This window comes from Carassius auratus, unplaced genomic scaffold, assembly GCF_003368295.1.
Source record: "Carassius auratus strain Wakin unplaced genomic scaffold, ASM336829v1 scaf_tig00215914, whole genome shotgun sequence".
NCBI lineage: Eukaryota > Metazoa > Chordata > Actinopteri > Cypriniformes > Cyprinidae > Carassius > Carassius auratus.
Genome location: NW_020528308.1, coordinates 164,323 through 187,141, shown reverse-complemented (window position 1 = coordinate 187,141; position 22,819 = coordinate 164,323). Strand labels below are relative to the sequence as shown.

General features: G+C 37.9%; 1 protein-coding gene across 1 annotated transcript; it reads right to left on the bottom strand.

The window, feature by feature from the left end:
* Positions 1 to 517: 517 nt before the first annotated feature.
* LOC113096424 (uncharacterized) lies at positions 518 to 18,356 on the bottom strand. Its single transcript, XM_026261809.1, has 9 exons — positions 18,314 to 18,356; positions 17,978 to 18,013; positions 17,546 to 17,807; positions 2,206 to 2,351; positions 1,495 to 1,774; positions 1,254 to 1,393; positions 844 to 935; positions 677 to 773; positions 518 to 546 (listed from the first exon to the last, which is right to left on the bottom strand). The coding sequence occupies exons 1-9, from the start codon at positions 18,354 to 18,356 to the stop codon at positions 518 to 520; spliced, it is 1,125 nt and encodes a 374-aa protein (XP_026117594.1).
* Positions 18,357 to 22,819: the final 4,463 nt, after the last annotated feature.

Sequence of the window (22,819 nt, the reverse complement as noted above, 5' to 3'; positions counted from 1 at the left end):
ACTTTCCTTGCTCACATTCTTTCATATTTTGTATCTTCTCTGCATCAGATTGAAAGTGCTACCTCTTCATTTTCAAACATCAATGCACACGACTGACTCAGCAATCTTTATCAAGTTATTATCAAGCATTTCTGTCTTAACCCCTGACATAAAAAAAAAAAAAAAAACATTTCAGTAGAAAAAAGGACTCAAAAGCGAAGGCAGGTAAAGAAACAGAAACTTTATTGCTTAAACAGAACCAGCACTCTTGGTGGACAAAGATCTGGAAGTAACTCAGGGTAAACTACCCCTTTTAGACTTGCACTCTATTCATTCACTAACTGCTTGTTTTCTTAATAATAAGAATAATAATAATAAATGAATAAATAACTTATTTATTACACTCTATTCTTTTTCTTTTCTATATGTTGTCTAAACAATAAAACATTGTAAACTATAAGCTTGTAAATAAAGAAACATCAAAGCTGATCCGAAGATAGTTTAGGTTTCCCAATCATCATCATCATCATCATCATCATCATCGTCTCTTTCTAACAGCACATTTAGCTGCAAATAAAACAGTTCATTACATCATAAAAACATCCCTTTCCAGTTCATTTATAATATATGCATTTTCATTTGAATTGAAAATCAACATTCCTTTTCAGTTTTCCAGTGTTTGTATGAACACACTCACCTGGGGCAGCTTCCTTCCGCATCACTTCCTGTTCTGGCGGTTGAGTCCATTGCAGCGTCACGTCAGAAAACCCTCGTTCCACCAAAACAGACTGGAGCTGAAATGAGCAGATCTCTTAAAAGTGCTCTCAGTGAGCTCAGATATCTGTGTTTCCTGAGCTCTCTCACCTGTGACAGGAGCTGGACTCTCACCGCAGGATCAGACAGACTCCAACTGGACTTCAGTTTCATCTTCAGGAAAGTTCTCTTCAGTAAAGGACCTGAAAGGGCACATGAGAGTGAACATACAGAGAATGAATGGAATTCGGTGTTATTGGAGGTTGTATTGTGATCCCCAAAAATCTTGAATAAAAATACATAATGCAAAACAATAACAACAAAAAGACTATTAAATTAAATTAAATTAAATACAATAAGACATGGTTTAGTGACAAATACAAATGAGTTTCATGTAGTGAATCACTTAAAGCTGAGAGCATGCAACTGTTTTAGTTTCACATTTTCAACTAATAAATTGCATTTTTTTTTAAATGAAGCTGTTAATAGTTTCCCAAAACATTAAATCTGTTTGATCACACCTTCTCCATAGACCTCCACCTCACAGAGAGTAAGAAACCTTGAATCTCCAGGAATGATCAGATTCACGTATCGACCCTCCATATCGTTACAAATGTAGGTGGAGGAAACACCAGCTGGAATGCTAGAAATCACAGTGCATCTAAAGAGAATCAAAGAAAACATTATTTAGACTTCTAGTCTTTCTTTATGTGTGTTTTCAGGGATTTTTATGGATATTAAGCCACTGAAAGAGGAGCTCACATGGGATTGTTGTTGCCGTTGTTCTCCAGAGAGTTTCCGATGCGAATCTCCGCTCCGTTTATTCGTTCAGGACAGCAGTCTAGTCTGTTTGTGATTACGACGCTACTTACTCTGTAAATATAACTCAGATCCACCCTCCACCAGGGGTTTGTCTGAGAATCGGTTGAGAAACATGCTGATGACGGTTGTGTGAATCCTGGATTGAAATCAATGGCCTGTTCAGTGATCCAGCTGCCAAAGGTTGATGACTGTGTGACGTTTCTTCCTGTTGCCAAATTACCTGGAAGATGTCATAGTGTAAAGAAATGGTTTTAGTATACATATTTTATACTCTAATTTTTTTTGAGGGGGAGATTTCTTGAATTCAGGTATCTATGACAAAGTCCTATCTACCTGAATGGAGAAATCCTGAAAACTCAAAAACTGCCTGCCACATATGCATTTAAATAACATTTAAAATCACCAACAAAATTTGACACAAACTGTCCCATATGATATACTCAAATAACATTATAAAAGCTTTTATTTCAGGCTGGTCCAGTCAATGTGAATATGTATCCTGTCTCAGGAGTAAAGACAGATGCAGTGACGTGATGATGATTTTACCAGCTGGCAGCTGGCTTATTTATAAGGAAGTTTATTAAAAACCACTTTAATGAAATGAGAATTTCTTAAAAAGTCCAATTAACAAGGAGATTACCTCTGAATTACCTGGAAAAATCACATAGACTCCCACTTCACAGAGAGTAAGAACCATTGAAGTTTCAGGAATACTGACAAAAACATAACGTCCCTCCATTCCATGACACGAGTAGCTGTATGTAGCTCCTGCTGGAATAGTAGAAACTACAGCACATCTGGAGAAAGACGAAAGAGTGATGATTAACTCTTTCTTTTATAACAGGATATACAATTAGATATTTCCTCCAACTTACATACCATAAATTATTTGCATAATTTTTATTATTATGATTAGTATTATTATATTATTTTTCAGCTTATCAAATGTGCAATTATTTGTCATAACAATGAAGCATTATTACTCATAGAAGATAAAGGTTTTCCGGTTTGGTTGGGGTTTTTGTTGTTGTTGTTTTTTATCCTTTAGACTGTGACGCTTCAGAGAGAAACTGTGTTGTGAAATTCTGTAATGAAATTAACATTCTACTCTATTTTCTTTCCTGAAAACAATGTTCAGTGATGTACTTGTTTGTACTGTAGGATGAGGCGTTAATTAAATTGCCTTCTCCAAATACCAACACTTGCAGTCTTTGCACTTGACCACTTGACAACTATAAGACGTATTTCCTGTATTTGGACCAAGTGTTCAAGTGAGGATGAAGACCACAAGTGTGTGTCAAAAACACTTACACAAACATTTAGAGTGCAGTAAAAATGCAAGTATTTACACAGCTTTATTTTAATTTTAAATACTTTGTATTTTAAAATTAACTTCTAAATTTCTGTTCAGTAGTCCCTATAACATGACAATTTAATTTGTAGTGCTTCTAATTAAGAGGTATAAAGAAGTTGCAAAATTTTTACAAAATAAATATCACCACTACTCATATTTGCACCAATAAGTGAAAATCGTGCTCTGGAGAAGTATTCGAGCTAGCGTGGATTTAGTGTGTGCACTGAAGGACACTGCAATTTGCCATTATTAAGACCGTGGACAGTATTGTGCACTTACTTCCTGTTGTGCACACCCGTTCTCAAGTGGCAAAGACTGCAAGTATTTGGATAAGGCAATTCTATGATCAGAGAGGGAATTGCCTGTGTAACGCGATCTGACATTTTTGAAAGATATTACCCTGATAACAGACATCCATCACATGGACGTAAATGCAGACATCAATAGGGCTGTCAAAAAAATAATGAAAGAATTTTGTAGATTTGTCAAATAAAAAAATTCTGTAAAGATCCATGTGATGCATGATGATGACATGACTGACAAGGTTTGTTAGTTTGTTATCGAGTTCATCGCAATGTGGATACTAGTAATGGGAGAAATGAACCATTTGGAAGCTTTGAATCAATTGCACCATTTGCTTCGGAAAGTGATTCACTGTTTCAAAGTCCTCGAAACAACATATGCTGGCGATGCCTTCTTGTCAAAACTGGTTAAATGAAAAAAAAAAAAAAAAACTTAAGCCTGTTATTTCTATAATTCGCTGTTGTGCGCCTCTAGGAAATAACATTCCTTTTGCCATTAATTAATTGTAATAATACAGTGAAATTTTTGATACACAAGGAGTCTGACAGCAGCCATTGTGCTCCACGGAGAGGTCTGATCTCACCATCATCTAGTATATCTGGAATGACATGAAGAAACAAAACAAACTGAGACAGACTAAATCCAGAAGAACTGTGGCAACATCCCCAAGACAGTTCAAGAAACTGATCTGCAAAGCTACCTGAAAAACTATGTGCAAGTGTACCTAAGAAAAAAATCTGTTTGAAACAAATATGGTAGTCACACCAACTGTTGATTGTTAATTTTAGTTAATTGATAAATCAAATCTATTTATGACATTATTTTTGAAAACATCCTCAGTTGACAGTATTTTTACACAAGTGCCTAAAACTTTTCACAGTACTGTAGCTTTGCCAATACGTTTCTTCAAGCATCTTAGAGACATTGTCACAATTCCTCTGGATTAAGTCTGTCTCAGTTTTTTTCTGTTTCTTCATGTCATTCTAGACAGACTGGATGATGGTGAGATCAGACCTCTCCATGGAGGCTGTTTTCAGACTCCTTGTGCACAGAAAAAAAAAATCACAGGATTATTACAATTAATGCAAAAGTCAAGTCAAGTCAAGTCACCTTTATTTATATAGCGCTTTAAACAAAATACATTGCTTCATAGCAACTGAACAACATTCATTAGTAAAACAGTGTGTCAAAAATGCAAAATGATAGTTAAAGGCAGTTCATCATTGAATTCAGTGATGTCATCTGTTCAGTTAAATAGTGTCTGTGCATTTATTTGCAATCAAGTCAACGATATCGCTGTAGATGAAGTGACCCCAACTAAGCAAGCCAGCGGCGACAGCGTCAAGGAACTGAAACTCCATCGGTGACAGAATGGAGAAAAAATGCTTGGGAAAAACCAGACTCAGTTGGGGGGCCAACTGATGAAACCAGTAGTTTAATTCCAGGCTGCAGCAAAGAAGAATCATCTGTTTCCTGTGGTCTTGTCATGGTGGTCCTCTGAGACAAGGTCTTTACAGGGGATCTGTATCTGGGGCTCTAGTTGTCCTGGTCTCCGCTGTCTTTCAGGGCTGTAGAGGTCCTTTCTAGGTGCTGATCCACCATCTGGTCTGGATACGTACTGGATCCGGGTGACTGCAGTGACCCTCTGATCTGGATACAGACTGGATCTGGTGGCTACGGTGACCTCGGAATAAGAGAGAAACAGACTAATAGTAGCGTAGATGCTAATGATGATGTAGTAAGTACATCGGGTGTTATGCGAAGTGTTCCAGGTTCCGGTTTGCCTAATTAATGCAGCCTAAAAATCCGGTTGCACTTTATTTTGCAGTACGTGTACTTACATGTACTTATAGTGTACTTACAGTGTATTTATCTAAGAAAGTTCAGGTAATGCAAGGTAACTACATGGGGTAAGGTTAGGTTTAGGGGTAGGTTCAGGATTAGTACCTAGTTATTACATAGTTATTGTAATTACCATAATAAGTACCTAGTATGTACATGAGGAACAGGACTGTAAAACAGAGTGCTACCAAAAATCCTTTAACGGATTTGGATATTTAAAGCATATTAGTATGTTTATGTGGAAGCCAGGTTAAAGAGATGGGTCTTTGATCTAGATTTAAACTGCAAGAGTGTGTCCGCCTCCCGAACAATGTTAAGTATGTTAGGTAGGTTATTCCAGAGTTTAGGCGCCAAATAGGAAAAGGATCTGCCGCCTGCAGTTGATTTTGATATTCTATTATCAAATTGCCTGAGTTTTGAGAACGTAGCGGACGTAGAGGATTATAATGTAAAAGGAGCTCATTCAAATACTGAGGTGCTAAACCATTCAGGGCTTTATAAGTAATAAGCAATATTTAAAAATCTATACGATGTTTCATAGGGAGCCAGTGCAGTGTGGACAGGACCGGGCTAATATGGTCATACTTCCTGGTTCTAGTAAGAACTCTTGCTGCTGCATTTTGGACTAGCTGTAGTTTGTTTACCAAGCGTGCAGATCAACCACCCAATAAAGCATTACAATACTCTAACCTTGAGGTCATAAATGCATGGATTAACATTTCTGCATTTGACATTGAGAGCATAGGCCATAATTTAGATATATTTTTGAGATGGAAAAATGCAGTTTTACAAATGCTAGAAACGTGGCTTTCTAAGGAAAGATTGCGATCAAATAGCACACCTAGGTTCCTAACAGATGACAAAGAATTGACAGAGCAACCATCAAGTCTTAGACAGTGTTCTAGGTTATTACATGCAGAGTTTTTAGGTCCTATAATTAACACCTCTGTCTTTTCAGAATTTAGCAGCTGGAAATTACTCGTCATCCAGTTTTTTATATCGACTATGCATTCCATTAGTTTTTCAAATTTGTGTGTTTCACCGGGCCGTGAAGAAATATAGAGCTGAGTATCATCAGCATAACAGTGAAAGCTAACACCATGTTTCCTGATGATATCTCCCAAGGGTAACATATAAAGCGTGAAGGGTAGCGGCCTAGTACTGAGCCTTGAGGTACTCCATACTGCACTTGTGATCGATATGATACATCTTCATTCACTGCTACGAACTGATGGCAGTCATATAAGTACGATTTAAACCATACTAATGCACTTCCATTAATGCCAACAAAGTGTTCAAGTCTATGCAAAAGAATGTTGTGGTCAATTGTGTCAAACGCAGCACTAAGATCCAATAAAACTAATAGAGAGATACTACCACGATCAGATGATAAGAGCAGATCATTTGTAACTCTAAGGAGAGCAGTCTCAGTACTATGATACTGTATGAATCCTGACTGGAAATCCTCACATATACCATTTTTCTCTAAGAAGGAATATAATTGTGAGGATACCACCTTTTCTAGTATCTTGGACAGAAAAGGGAGATTCGAGATTGGTCTATAATTAACTAGTTCTTTGGGGTCAAGTTGTGTTTTTTTTTTTTAATGTGAGGCTTAATAACAGCCAGTTTGAAGGTTTTGGGGACATATCCTAATGACAATGAGGAATTAATAATAGTCAGAAGAGGATCTATGACTTCTGGAAGCACCTCTTTTAGGAGCTTAGATGGTATAGGGTCTAACATACATGTTGTTGGTTTAGATGATTTAACAAGATTATACAATTCTTCCTCTCCTATAGTAGAGAATGAGTGGAACTGTTTCTCAGGGGGTCTATAGTGCACTGTCTGATGCGATACTGTAGCTGACGGCTGAATGGTTGCAATTTTATCTCTAATAGTATCAATTTTAGAAGTAAAGTAGTTCATAAAGTCATTACTGCTGTGCTGTTGGGAAATGTCAACACTTGTTGAGGCTTTAATTTTAATTAATTTAGCCACTGTATTGAATAAATACCTGGGTTTATGTTTGTTTTCTTCTAAAAGAAAAGAAAAGTAATCGCATCTAGCAGTTTTTAATGCTTTTCTGTAGGATAGGTTACTTTCCCACCAAGCAATACAAAATACCTCTAGTTTTGTTTTCCTCCAGCTGCGCTCCATTTTTCGGGCTGCTCTCATTAGGGTGCGAGTATGCTTATTATACCATGTCACACTGGCTTCCTTAACCTTCCTTAAGCGTAAAGGAGCAACTGTATTTAAAATGCTAGAAAAGAGAGAGTCCGTAGTTTCTGTTACATCATCAAGTTGTTCTGAGGTTTTGAATATGCTAAGGAATTTCGATACTTCAGGAAGATAACTCAAAAAGCAGTCTTTTGTGGTAGAAGTGATGGTTCTTCCATACTTGTAACAAGAAGTAGAATTTACAATTTTGGCTATATGAAGTTTGCACACAACTAAATAATGATCTGAGATATCATCATTTGGCTGCATAATTTCAACACAATCGACATCAATTCCATGTGGCAGTATTAAATCTAGAGTATGATTTTGACAATGAGTAGGTCCTGAAACGTGTTGTCTAACCCCAATAGAGTTCAGAATTTCTATAAATGCTGATCCCAATGCATCTTTTTCATTATCCACATGGATATTAAAATCACAAACTATTAAAACTTTATCTGCAGCCAGAACTAACTCGGATGTAAAATCGCCAAACTCTTTAATAAAGTCTGTATGGTGCCCTGGTGGCCTGTATACAGCAGCCAGTACAAACATAACAGGGTATTTATCATTAACATTTGTTTCTCTGGATAATGTTATATGAAGCACCATTACTTCAAACGATTTATACTTGAAGCCTGCCCTCTGAGAAATCCTGAAAATGTTGTTATAAATTGAAGCAACTTTTCCGCCTTTGCCTTTTAGACGCGGCTCGTGTTTATAACAGTAATCTTGGGTGGTGGACTTATTTAAAATAATGTAATCATCAGATTTTAGCCAGGTTTCTGTCCAACAGAGCACATCTAGATTATGATCAGTGATATTATTTACAAAAAGTGTTTTCGTATGAAAAGGGATCTGATATTCAATAAGCCAAGCTTTATCATTTGTTTATCCATATTGCATCTGTTTTTTTATTTGTTGAACCTCAATTAAATTGTTCATCTTAACTTGGTTTGGACGTTATTTGTATTTTCTAGTTCGGGGAACAGACACAGTCTCTATAGTGTGATATCTAGGTGAAAGAGTCTCTATGTGCTGAGAATTAACTGACCTCTGTGACGGGAGGCAGGTAGCAGACGGTCGGTTTAGCCAGTCTGTCGGCTTCCTGACCTGGGCCCTAGTTAGTCAAGTATAAACACTAAGACTGTTTGCCATATTTCTAGAGAGAAGAGTGGCGCCACCCCAGGAGGGATGAAGACCATCTCTTTTCAACAGGTCAGGTCTGCCCCAAAAGCTCGTCCAATTGTCTATGAAACGTTATGAAATGTTATTCTGTGGGCACCACTTAGACATCCAGCCATTGAGTGATGACAATCTGCTATGCATCTCGTCACCACGGTAAGAAGTTCCAAACAAAAGAAATGTTTAGAAATGTAAACTGATATTTCCTACTGATACATATGATACATATGCATATTATATATAATTATGTCTTATTTATTTTTTTGTGAAAATTCTACTGGCCTAAGATTTCTGCACAGTACTGTATGCTCTTCCTTCGGACGTAAACTGCTGCATTTTTCTATGGTTATGGAAGGGACAACACATGGAGTACGTGTCCATCAGTTCAATCGCTGAAAACCAATCTCGGGGATGGATGCACCCAAAGATGCATTCCTGCATGAACATCTTGAACGGTAACTGGTGAAGGGATTGGTTGTTACCCACCACCTTTCTTGGGTACAAAGAAAAAGGGGCTGTAATGCCTTGTCTTCGGCTGGAGTGACTGTCTCTATCGCATCCTTGAAGGTGGAGGACTGTGATCTCCACCTTCAAGACTGGAACACTGTCTGCCTTCACTGCTGCATTGCAGATGCCCCTGAACTTGGGGGGATTGGAACCAGAGACAGAGAAAACCACTCTCTCATCAAGATTCCCTCCTCCAGGGGAAAGAGAGGTGCCTTCACCTTCCCCCAAGAACAACTTCCTCCATCTCTGTGTCACCCGTCCCCGGACATCTTGTTCTTCTGCTCACTGCCAGGTTTGTGGCAAGGGACTGGGAGCAGACACAGGGGCTCACACTCTCTGATGAGCAGGCTGTGGTGTTATGGTGCCTTAGTCTGAAGAAACTGCAGTAACGCCATGGCATGTAATGTGGAGGTAACTTCTTCACAGGCCATATAAGCTTACCTTAACACTGTTGCAAATGCGATGATGATTGGCTGGGTGGGCGGTGCCCTGATCATGCTGTCTCACTGCACACCCTGACTACCACTAAACATAAGACAGCGTCAGTGACAATGGCGACAAGCCAGGGGAAATTCAAAAGTAGTGTTCTCGAAATGGAAGTACCGGCACTACTTCTCGTTAATGGAAATTAAAGGGAAGAATGTTTATGTAACATGCACACTATGCCCAGGAAAAAAGACTTATCCACGTCTGCCTCAAGCAACTCAAATCTTATGAAGCACCTCACATCAACACTGCTAACACGACACTTGTTGCTGCTGCTAACCCAACTCCAAATCCAATCTGTTAAAACAAGCAATGCTCAATTTTTCGGGTCATTAACAGGTGACCAAGCCTGAGCTGAACACATTGATTGCAAGATATGTTGTTGAAAACAGGCTCCCCTTGTCCACTGTGGAGTCTGAGTTATTCAGAGCTATCCTTGATAAAATACCAACACGAGGAGGAAGGGGGTTTGTCCCATTTTGTTAAATTCATAGACAGTGAATACAATATATATATATATATATATATATATATATATATATATATATATATATATATATATATATATATATATATATATATATATATAGCTCAAAACATTATTTGAGGAATTAGAGTAAATTTCAACTACAGCAGACATCTGGACTGCCCACAATAAAAGTTACCTGAGTGTGACAGCACATTGGACCAATCCAAATAACATGGAAAGAGATAAAGCAGCTCTTACCTGCAGATGGTTTAAGGGGCATCATACTCATGACGCCATTGCAGTTTAGCTTGACAATATACTCTCAACATATGGGATAACACACAAAATCACAGTGACTGATAATGGCTCTAATTTTGTTAAAGCATTTAAGAGATACCAGCCACTTGATGAAAGTGATTCTGAAGAAGACAATAAAGATGAGGTGACGTTTACAGACATTAATGATGCTCTACATGCAAATGATGATAATGATTTTGATGTCGATGTTGTGATCACTTTGACCCCCACAAGAGATGTGCATCACACACACTAAACCTGATTTCCTGCACAGATGTTGACAAGTGACTGCTGTCAAAATCTGCAACAAAGGCTGTTTATAGAAGTGCTATTGCCAAATGTACTGCCCTATGGAACAAGACTAGGTGATAAGCTTTGGCTACTGAAACAGCTGATGAGTTGTTGTCAAAAACGCTGCTTGTACCTTGTATAACATGATGGAATTCCTTCTATGATGCCCTGGCTCAAATCTTTGATAAATCCATGGTAGACCTTAACACCATTTCCTCCAAATTAGGACTGACAGCGATAGCAGAAAGGGAACATCAGTTTTTAAAGGAGTACTGTACTGCGATGAAGCCCCTTACAGTTGCCTTGGATATACTTCAGGAAGAAGACAAATGTTTTCATGGTACACTCCTACCAACGATTGAGACATTAATGCTTGAAGACAGAAGCCCTTAAAAGTGGCCTGTAAATACTGAGGGACCTTCCTGATGCCATAGTTACAGTAAGAACTTGAATTTAATATTTTATCATTTATTAAGTGAACATTGCTGTAGTATTCATAATAATAAATACAACAGCGACTAATTATGATAATAATAATAATAATAATAATAATAATAATAATAATAATAATAATAATAATAATAATAATAATTTCACTGATTTGTGTTGATACATACATTTTATGTTATTATTCTTATCATTTCAGGCTTTCAAAACCAGATTTGCTGATGTCCTGGGAAATTAAGAGGCTATACTTGCTGCCGTACCTCTTCCAAAATTCTTCGCTGGCTGCGGTCATAGGAGTTAAAGGATAAGGCTAAGGCTAAGGCAAGTTTGCTGAGTGCCGAAGAATTGTCCTCGAAGAAGCACAGCCAGGTACCAGAACATCTTCACATCACACAGATTCAGCCAAAGAGAACGATTTATTTTCCTTTGAGAAGGAAACCTCCTCTTCAGCAGAAAAGTGGCAGACTTTATTAGATCTTTAGCACAAAACTTTGACTCTCTGTGTGGATTTTCTCTCATCAAGAAAATTTCACTACGTTACAATGCTGCTACTCCATCTAGTGCACCTGTTGAGAGACTGTTCAGCCTTGGAAAGCTTGTCTTCTCTCCGAAGAGGAACAGACTGTCAGACAAAAGATTCGAAAAGCTTCTCCTCCTACGTTACAACCACTGGTTTTGTTTTTAGATGAGAGGGTTATTTTAATATAGATTAATGTATTGTTCTTTTTTTCACTGAGAATGGACAACATGTTAATCTACATCGAGAGTTGGATAGTTTTCTGTTTATTGTACAATAATATACAGGTACAGAGATTTGCACTACTTAATGGCCAGATCTTCCTTTGTTTCTTTTTATACAGTATTTTTATTCTTCAGTCAGTTAATATAAACATCTTTGACATGAAATATGTATCAGAAAGTAATAGGTTTATAGAACATAAAAAAGGACATCACTGTTACTTTTCTGAGTAACTAATTACTTTTACAATGTGGTAACTGAGTTAATAACTCAATTACTTTTTGAGAGAAGAAATGTGTGACTGTAACTCGTTACTTTTTTTAAAGTAAGATGACCAAGATTGGTTATAAAAGCACGTTCTGTTGTCCACTGAGGGCTAGTTCCCTGGAGCGTCTGCCATCATTGTTACCCTCAGACTGCCCTTGCTACTTCCTGAAGTAGCCCCGCCTGACTTCTGTCATAATGAGAACTAGATCGAGGCAGAGGCAATGGAGCTTGCCCCGCAACTCTGAGATGATCTTTCCCATGATCATCTTCTTTCACAAACGCCACCTCAGCCTGATGGTAATCATCCAGATATATTCACATTCAACATAAAACACATTCACACATATATGAAAACTGTTTGAAAAATAAAACAAATAAATAAAAAGGCGATCGCTATAAGTTCCGCCTCCATCAGAAGACAGGTGCGTCAGAGCGTGTGCGTTACAGGCCAGAATTCAAATAAACTTTCACCAACTATCACTATCAGTGGACCCTTAGCTTCCTAACAAAATCAGGATTTACAGCTGTGGATGTGTTTATGACACGTTATTACAATTAATCTAGAATGTACTGCATTTTCATGTATACTGCTTACACAAATGTAGCAAATACAGTCTTTATAAGCTTTCCATTGAAAAACAGCGATCTGTCATCGATGCTTGAGGCTAAGAACTTTATAATTATATATAGTTTGTCCAGATTAAATTTGTCCCTTTTCATTTAATCTATTTGTAAATACTGGCACGTACGAGTTGAGGGGTTTTGAGGACGCGGGTGTCTGGGTGCAGGCTAAGAGGTTTTAATGCACAGACACATGAGAGAGTGATCGTGACCATCATCCAGCGCCAGGTAATGACCACATCCAGAAATACCCGGGTGATACGCTGTCTATAGCAAGATCCACATCGTCTTTACAAAGATTGCCACGCAACATCATCTTTAAAAAGACGCACCAGTGAATGCTCTTTTAGCATGTTGAAGTGCACAGGGGAGTTGGCCACCTGCAACACAAACGGGGTAGTGCTGCCTGATATGTGCATACCACTCGACACAGCGGCAGCTGGATGCAATAATCGCATGCCAATGTGCATGGCTCGTTTAGTTTACACTTGAAGTACATTGGTCTCTCTAAGCAATATCAAAATTTGTCATTCATCCAATGAAAAAGGATTGTCACAGTTTTTTAAATGTGAGATTCCATTTAATCTTAAACATATCTAAATAATATATACAATTTTTACCTTTTTAGCTTTCCCTTGATACCAGCAACTCACATAACTTATCTGCAGAGAGACACAAAAACAAGCATGTAAGTGCATGGGATATGATAATTAAAGAAGAATTCCAAAGAAATATTAGTATTAGCATTGCATCAAATCATCAACTCAATTAAATCTGTTTCTGTGCACCTTTTTGTGCTTCAGTGAAGGCAGCACATTAATTTGGAGGTGATTAAAATGACTGGAACAACAAGTGCATTCAACTGTTTGGACGCACACCAGCCAATCAGAATCGAGTATTCAGACAGACCAACGGCCTTGACATTAACCACAGCATAAGCTAATTATAACTTAAATTGCATAATCATGGATTTCAGTCACATTACTTTTTTTGTTGCGGCAGCCATCTTTAGGTCCCTGCATAGCGTCCCCATGATGATGAGAAACCAAAATAACACTTCACCAACAAAGAAAATCAATGGTATTTAAAAAAAGAATTAGATCCTTATATACTTTCAAACAAACTACTGACTCAACTGAAGTCTAGTGAAAACTTACCAATTTGACGTTTACTGATATTAACATCTATGTCATACACAATCCCTGTACATACACTCGGGCCAGTTTCAGCTAAATTCTCAACTGCTGGATGGAGACCATTGGGCCTGATCCATCTGCCGCACCCAGCCTGGATGCCTTTGTACTCACTGCCAGATTCTGGGCCTAATCAACTGGTCCACATGCGACAGCCGATACTCCTGCATCCAAGCCGGACTCGGCCCGTTGCACAGCACACCAGACTTATGCCCCTTTCATTTCTATAGCTACTGTACTGTTCATTAATATTCATTTAAAATTGACAATGTTATCTAGACAAATCATTTACTTTTTGTTGTGTATTTGTTTATAATCACGAGGAATCACATCCAGGTAACTCACATGGTCTTTTTACTAGTACTGCATTTCCTAACACAACATTTCTTTTTCTTACAAGCATACCAGTTCCTACATAATACAACAAATCCCTCTAGGCTCAGCGTCTTACCAGATTTCAGAAAATAGTGTTAATTTACCAGGTTATTTTCTTCTTTTTCACTTCATTCAGTTATGCGAACTTCACCTACAGTAAACAGTCACTTTTGGACATCAACAAACAGTGTTCCAATATTTTAGATGATCCTTTTGACATAAGCGAACTCACGCCGGAGCTAGAGAGATCAGCGCGGACAAGCGGATCACTCACGAGATCGTAAACAAAGATGGGGAAAGTGTGGAGGGCTGCGTGGTAAGCTAAGGCTAAACCCACATCGATCAGTTTTGCCCAGCATCTGTACGGTCTCTGATCAACAAGATGGATGAACTAAAGATCTGGACCCTCACACAGAAATGGCTTATGGACTGCAATGTTATGTTCTTCACTGAAACATGGCTCTGTGATGATATCCCCAAAAGCATGGTGCACATTTATGGACGCAATTTCTTCAGGGCTGACAGAGTAGCAGCAACTTCTAAAAACAAGTGTGGTGGAGTATGTATTAATTTAAACAAATTATGGTGAACAGACTCATTGTCATTGTTGATACCTACTGCTCTGCTGATCAGGAGTTCCTGAAACCACACTGAACGCAGCAGTCACCAAATTCTGTCGTAGGACTGAGGCACGCGACTGAGCTTCATGAAACCTGAAGTACCCAAAATCCCCTCTTGGAAATCAAGGAAAGAGCGAGAGCCTCCCAAAGCCCCTTTCACACTGCACGTTGGACCCACAATATTTTCCGTAACATTGCCTGGTCGCCTTCTGTGTGAAAGGAACCACGTCCCGGAATTGATTACCGAATTGAACCCGGGTCGGGGACCTAGTAACATTGCGGTAATCGATCCGGAACGAGCGCTGTGTGAACAAAAGCCAGATCTAATTCCGTATCGAAGTGATGACGCGCGTTATCGCGTGACTCTTTTACCGGCTGTTTTGAAGGAAGATCAACATTCGCGACGAAAACATATGTCCAAACTGTAATGAAGCAGAGATCAGTTAGTTCCTCACTTTCCGCGCTGACGTCGAGACCGTTTGCTTGCTTCAGTGAAAGTATAACGTGCCAAGCATTGTCGACTCGTACATTACACGTCACGCGCTGATGTCACGTGTCGTTACGGGATCTTCAAGGGTTGTGTGTGAAAGCACGCACATATACCGGGTCATCACTGGCAGTGTGAAAGTGCCAAATCTAGTGACCAGGGAACAATTACAGGAACACTTTACCCCTGCATTTGCCGGAATGGCAGTGTGAAAGAGGCTTAAGAAGCACCCCGAAGCAGTCCATGGGACTGTGGGATGGGAGGGACACCTGGCCCGGGATTGCCAAGAGGAGCTAATGCCCACTGCCAGTACCCCAGAATCCAGGAACCCATGCCTTTTCCTTATCACCTCCTGGGCGCATGAGGGGGCGGCCACCCCTAAAGTCCCTGTTAAGATTGAGGGCAAAGACAAAGAAGCCCTTATAGACTCCAACAGTATGGTAACCCTAATCCAAATCCAGAGTTTGTAGGGCCTATCATGGGAGAAGAGATCTCTGTGTCCTGTATTATTGGGGACACTAGGAACTACCCCACTGCAGAACTAGCCCACTGCTGAGCCCCTCAATGGTGACAGAGGTGAGGAAAATCACTCTGACTCCACCTCCACTGCTTCAGAAAATTTCCGAGGGTGTACAGGTTCAAGACAACAAATAATCCCAGAAAGTGATTTTTGAATTTCCCCAGGCAGAAATCTTCCAGGGAGAAAGGCTAGGATGGTTCGGCACCGCTCAACTGCATGACCCAGTACTGAGCCAAGCATGGGGGAATGTCCAGGTGGTTGAGGGCCAGACACAATTTGGGGTGAATATACTCACTTATGCACATTTTACGATCAAGAACAGATTGTTGTATAGAGTGGATCAGCGAAGGGGAGAAATTATAAATCCGTTGTTGGTCCCCGAGCCATATGCCACTAAGCCAACACTCACCTGCTGGGGGGCCATTTGGAGGCAGAAAAGACCTATGAAAGGATCCTCACACAAATATGGTTATTTAAATTTTGGGGTGAACTTAACTTTTAAGTATTGCGTTTAGAATTTGAATTTTAGAATTTTGTTAATATTTCAGAAATAAATTTGAATTGAGATTTTCAACCATTTTGACTCAACCAATTTCAACCAATAGTACTTGATTATTTGATTTCTGCCAGCTATTATAGTTTGTTTATGTTTAAGAGTTACACTGTTATTTGTCATTTGAACATTTGTTGTGACAAAAATTTACAGATTGCTTGACAATTTTACATATATATTAGTGCTGTCAAAATGAATGCGATTAATGCATTTTTTTTTTTCAGTTTAACATGTTAAAAATTTTATTTGTTATACATGTTGTCTGTTAATCAAAGAACAAAAAAGAGGAAATCAATAAAGTTTGTTGCTTTAAAGATTAATTTATATAGAATTTTGTGTTTGATAACTTTATTCAATTTCTGTATATTTCCTACTTGTGAAGAGCACAGGTAGATAACTATGTGAATATTAATTTCACTTAAAGAAGTTGTTATTTTTTAAAAGTCAAATAAATGTTAAAATTGACAGCTCTCAATTAAACTGTAACTTGAATTGAATGGCTAGTCAATAGTAAAATATCTGCGGAGAAACAATTTCCTAGAGACATCAGTATTGGTATCAGTTCATAAAAAAGTATAAAGCCATTAAACAAATATAAAAAAATACTCTGTCTTTGATGTTTCTATATTAATTTGAAGATTGAATGTGAAATTATTGCACATTTTTTTAAAAAAAAATTAAAAACTTTAACGATAGGTTGTATTCCTCACAATTAATTTCATTTAAAAAAGTGTTTTTTATCGTTTGACAAAACTAATATACAGAACATATATATTCAGTTAATTTTTTATCCATTAAGTTAATTTATTGATCTTTACTACTGTAGGAATATTTGAGAATACCTGCAATCTGATTCATCCTTTGCTCTTATTAAAATAAAATACATATGAGCGCATATCAGATCTTAAAAGAATTAAGGTCAGACTTCTATCACAAGAGTACTACTGGGGGTGCTACAGGGGTAAAGTAGTGCTGGTGTTGTCCAGGGTTGAGCTCCGGCGCACATAACAGAAGGCTCTCTCAAAATGTTATATTTTACAGTTTGTCAATTGACATAAGATTTTGTAGGATTTGCATAGACATGTGCACCCCTCGAAAGCCTGAAAGCACAGAGAACAGAAACCCCCACCCCACATAACAGATCCCCTGTATGTGTATGAAACTACTGACCGACTCACCAAAATCACAATATAAGAATAAATCAGAGAGACTCACACTGGGTTGCTGTAAACATTTGAAGAAACATTCCCAATCCGAATCTCTGCTCCGTTTATCCTGCTTTCACAGCAGTCGGGTCTGTTAGTGATGGTTACTCTGTTCACACTGTACGTCTTCATCAGATCCAGTCTCCACCACGGGTCAGTTTGCCACTCAGTATGAGTACAGGTGTAGCTCAACCCATCCAGAGCGTATTGGGCATACCAGTAGTTGCCATATAATGTCGACTGATCTGCCGTTCCCCATGTTGCTACATTCACTGGAACATTTTCAAAGATAAACCTTTAACTTATTTACAATTTTTTTTTTTTTTTTACAGCCCTGCTGAGCAATTGAAGTCCAAGTTTTTACCATGTGTCTTAAAATGTTTCATAGCAGTACAAACTAACTAACAAAAGATGAAAGAGTGTTTAATTCAAAAAATCTCACCTTCTTTTTCTGCCTGTGTTTGAACTGAGAAAAAGCCTTAAAATGAGAAACACAGAATGATTATTAGTATTTTGCAACTTTTTATTAATACAAACCTGTGTTCTGTTAGATATATCCAGATGGGTAAAATTCTGTATGACTTCTAAAATCATGTATTAATATTTTATGTAATTAGCTTCTCAATAAAAAGTGTATTGTTTAAGGGTATGTATGTAACATTAAAAAAGAACAACAAATTCAGTTATAATTGAGGGTCTTCTGTTAAGTGTTTCTGAAGATGAAGGTGAAAGCAGACTGAAGGTCATTAAGATATTAAACAGATTGTGTTTTACTTACCCAGTAAAAAACACAGACTCTTGTAGAATCCACTCATGTTCATTTCAGGTGGTTTGTGATTCTTTCTGCTTTCATTTCAGGAAGTTTGAATGAATGTTTTCCCTGAGAGAAACACATTAGTTTAATTTTACATCAGAGTCACATGATACTGTCTCCCCTCCCACTTTTCACTTTGACTGGTGCTGGAAAAATGTTTACACACACACACACACACACACACACACAAACAAATCAGTATTTTGCATCTTTTAGCAACAAAACAAGTGAACACCTTTTTACTGAAAATAATGATAACTTGCAACTTCAGCTTTCAGTGATTAATGATATTAAAATGTTAGTGTTGGAATTGTGGCGGACACTTTTATCTGAAGCAAGTCAAAGGATGAAGTTCATGTTGACATGCTAACATTGAATATTACGTGTAAACAGCAATAGCAAAATCCACCAAACAGTTTGTCAGCTGTCCTCTCCTGAGAGAAATCTGAGGGACAATCTTCCTGAAATACATTTGTATTTATTTTTGTATTCAAATTCAGTGGTACCGCATTTTTACTTTAACTGTGTTAAAAATGTTATTCCATATCATTCTTACGTGTATGACATTCTTTCAGTGAAGGATGAGGTTTTTTTAAGTTAATGAGAACTGAGACTGTCAAGCTCCGAAATAACAAAAAAATTCTAACAGTGTCACAGAAGTGGTTCATATGACCATTTCTCCAGTCTAGATCTGTCATACTGCATGTTGCTGCACCTGCCATGTTTCAGTTTGTTTGTTTTTCTTTCCAATCTTATGAACATCTCAAGATCAACAGTCATTTACATTTTGTTTTTTTATGTATGAAAGCTGCCTGTCAAAACTACCTGAAAGCACACGAACACAGTCCTGCATCTGTTCTGACATGATGAGAAGATCTGTCTCTGATCATCTTTAAAATGTTAATATTCACCTTAGTTGTTCATATAGCAATGTAGTAAATCTTTGTCCCTTTTGCCATTTGCCTCAAAATCTACTTCTGTTCACTTCTTAGATGTTTTTTTTTCTTATTCACTGTGTGACTTTTCTCTGAGTCATTTGCCTAGAAAGCCTGTTCCAAAAACCATGAACATGAACATGAATGTAAATGTAAAATGTAAATGTTGTACTAGCGTCTTGAGCTCATCATGTGTTGTACATTTTTCATGTTTAAGCTCCACCAACATTACTCTTCCACAATTCTTACTTGGTTCTTTCTGAAAATGTCTGCTCAGTGTTTTTATTGGCCCTGATGCACTTGTTTGTGCAGTTCGTTTGACTAGGCGTACAGTTCTTTTGCATGTAAATAATGTGGATACCATATTTTTGTGGAAAGAAGCTATGAAAATAACACTTGATTAAGATGAATGAAATGTGAATGCTGATGTATCAAAAAGGACCATTGAGTGTTTGCAATCAGTGTAACCATGTCAAAAGAAGCGGACAGATCAAGAAAGATAAGTATTGAAGATGTGGATTCCGCTCTTACCAGTCTTAGGGATTCAACACATTATCCCTTTCTCCAGCATCTCCACTTCTGTGCTTTTCACAGAAAATGGAGGAATTGGTTTATGCTGGGACTAAACTCTCTCACTCATTTGCTGCAAGCCCGCAGATATAAAAAAAAAATAAAAAATGGCGGGCCCCACAACCACTAAAGCCTGTAGTCCCTGCTCCTGCGAGAGCTCTTCGGACAATGCCTCAACGACAGGGCCCAAACCCTCTTTCTGCTGAAGGTGAACCAAAAACAACTGATAGCAGCTCTCAGTGATATGTGTTGGGTCCCCACTATTATAACAGCAACATTCACAAATGCCCACAGAACAAGCGGGAACCCAATGTGCCTTTAGCTTTCTCTATTTCAGTTTTATCACGTGATAGAAAGTCTAAGGCCTTCTCAAGCCGAAGGGCAAACTCATCTAATCTGCGGCCTATTATGCATCAAACTAAGATTGATGTAAAGACACAAAGCACTGCCATCAAGTTAGCATCTTTAAACATTCACTCACTAAAAAATAAATCATTTCTAATCAATGACTTTATAACCACAAACAATCTGGATTTCATGTTTCTAAATGAAACATGGCTAGAAGACAGCTGCAGTGCAACAGTTCTTAATGAGTGTTTGCAGGACTGTTAGGAGAGGTGGGGGTGTAGCTGCTCTATTTAAATGTCTATCAATGCAAGCAAGTGTCATTTGGTCAGTACTTGTCTTTCGAATATCTAGGGATTGTGCTGAAAGGTGCTCCACGCATTCTGTTTATTAATATTTACAGGCCTCCAAAATACTCTCCAGCCTTTGTTGAAGAGGTCACAGAAATGTTATCAATGATTTCCTCAGAGTTTGACTGTTTTGCTATTGCAGGGGATTTTTATATTTACATAGATAATGCCGAACACAAAACTACAAAAGAAATGATAACGGTTCTAAACACTTTTGACTTGACTCAGCATGTGCATGGACCCACACACAAAGGTGGACACAATCTAGACTTAATCATCAGTAGGGGTCTAAACATTTCATCCATTGTTATTAAGGACATAGCACTATCTGATCACTTCTGTATTTTCTTTGATATTTGGATGTCTGCTACAACTGAATCTAGATCGGTCTCTGTCAGAAGGTGATACATTAACGAGAACACAAGTGTACTATTTATGGAGGCTATATTTTTAACACCAAGCATTTCTGCAGACTCTGTTGATATTCTCCTTGATTCCTTCAACTCCAAAGTTAAGAATGTTATTGATGATATTGCTCCAATAATAGTCAGTAAGAAAACAAACAGACAGAAATCAGTTTGGAGAAGATCAACAGCAGTTCAGACTGTGAAAAGACAATGCAGAAAAGCAGAGCGGATGTGGAGGAAGACAAAACTTTAAATTCACTCTAGCATCTATAAAGAGAGCCTTCATGATTTTAATGTGAAACTAGCCACATCTAGACAGAATTTCTTCTCAAACCTTATAAACAGTAACTTAAATAACAATCGTACTCTTTTTGACACTTTTGAGAGACTGACAAACCCCCCAAGTCAAATTCCCACTGATATGCTATCAGACAGCAAATGCAATGAGTTTGCATCCTTCTTTTCTGAGAAGATCATAAATATCAGGAAGGCGATTGGTACATCCTCAAGAAATGCAGAGGTCAGACAGATTAGGCCACAATATCAAAAGATAGTATCTGTCTGTTTTTGAAGCAATTGATAGCAAAATTCTGGAAGACATAGTGCAGCACCTAAAATCGTCAACCTGCTATCTTGACACACTTCCCACATCTTTTTTTTTTCAAAAGTGTGCTTAACTGCTTAGAAACAGATCTTTTAGAAGTAGTGAATGCCTCACTTCTGTCTGGGACATTTCCAAATTCCTTACAAACTGCAGTTGTTAAGCCTCTCCTGAAAAAGATCAATCTTGATAACACCATTTTGAGCAATTTTAGACCAATATCTAATCTTACTTTTATAGGCAACATTATAGAAAAGGTAGTTTTTAATCAGCTGAACAAATACTTAAACTCAAATGGATACCTGGACAATTTTCAATCTGGTTTTCGACCACATCACAGCACGGAGACAGCACTCATTAAGATAATAAATGATATTCGCTTAAATTGTGATTCTGGAAAAATATAGTTGCTGGTATTGCTAGATCTCAGTGCTGCGTTTGACACTGTCGATCATAACATACTACTAGAGAGACTGGAAAACTGGGTCAGGCTTTCTGGGATGGTACTCAAATGGTTCAGGTCATACTTAGAAGGGAGAGGCTATTATGTGAGTATAGGAGAGCATAAGTCTAAGCGGACGTCCATGACATGCGGAGTCCCACAAGGGTCAATTCTTGCACCGCTCTTGTTTAGCCTGTATATGCTCCCACTAAATCAAATTATGAGTTCCCATGAGTTAATATGATGTTCCCACGAATTAATATCTCGTGGCCATGACATTTAATCACATTCCCATGAGTTATTATGTTTTGGCTACAACAAAACTAAGTAAACCGTACAAGCCAACTTATGGGCACCGTAATATTAAGCTCTCTCTGAAGTATTGTTCAAATGGGCAAATTCACACAAAAAAAAATATGTCAAAATGGCTGTCTTAGAAAGTATCCTATGGCAGACATAGCCGGCTGAACGTACAGTAGGCTTACTGTATCAGTCCACTGGATCAGTGTGTTCTCTTAAAGTGACAGTCTTTATATTAATCGAATAGCAACAGCAAAGAAATCACTCATTGCTTTTGATTGAAAACCTTTTGTAACTTTAATAAAGAATATTCTTTAATTTATACAGTCCAATATGCAATGCTGTTTTACATTTGATCATTCAATTTCTGTACCTAAAAATTAATGTTAGACCTACCTATATAAAAAAATAAAAAAAAAATAATAATAATAATCAAATCTGAAAATGAAAATCACTGTTTATTTTTTTGTATAGCCTATTTACTCTATTGTATTTGTTTGTGCTGTCGCTTGCATAGAAT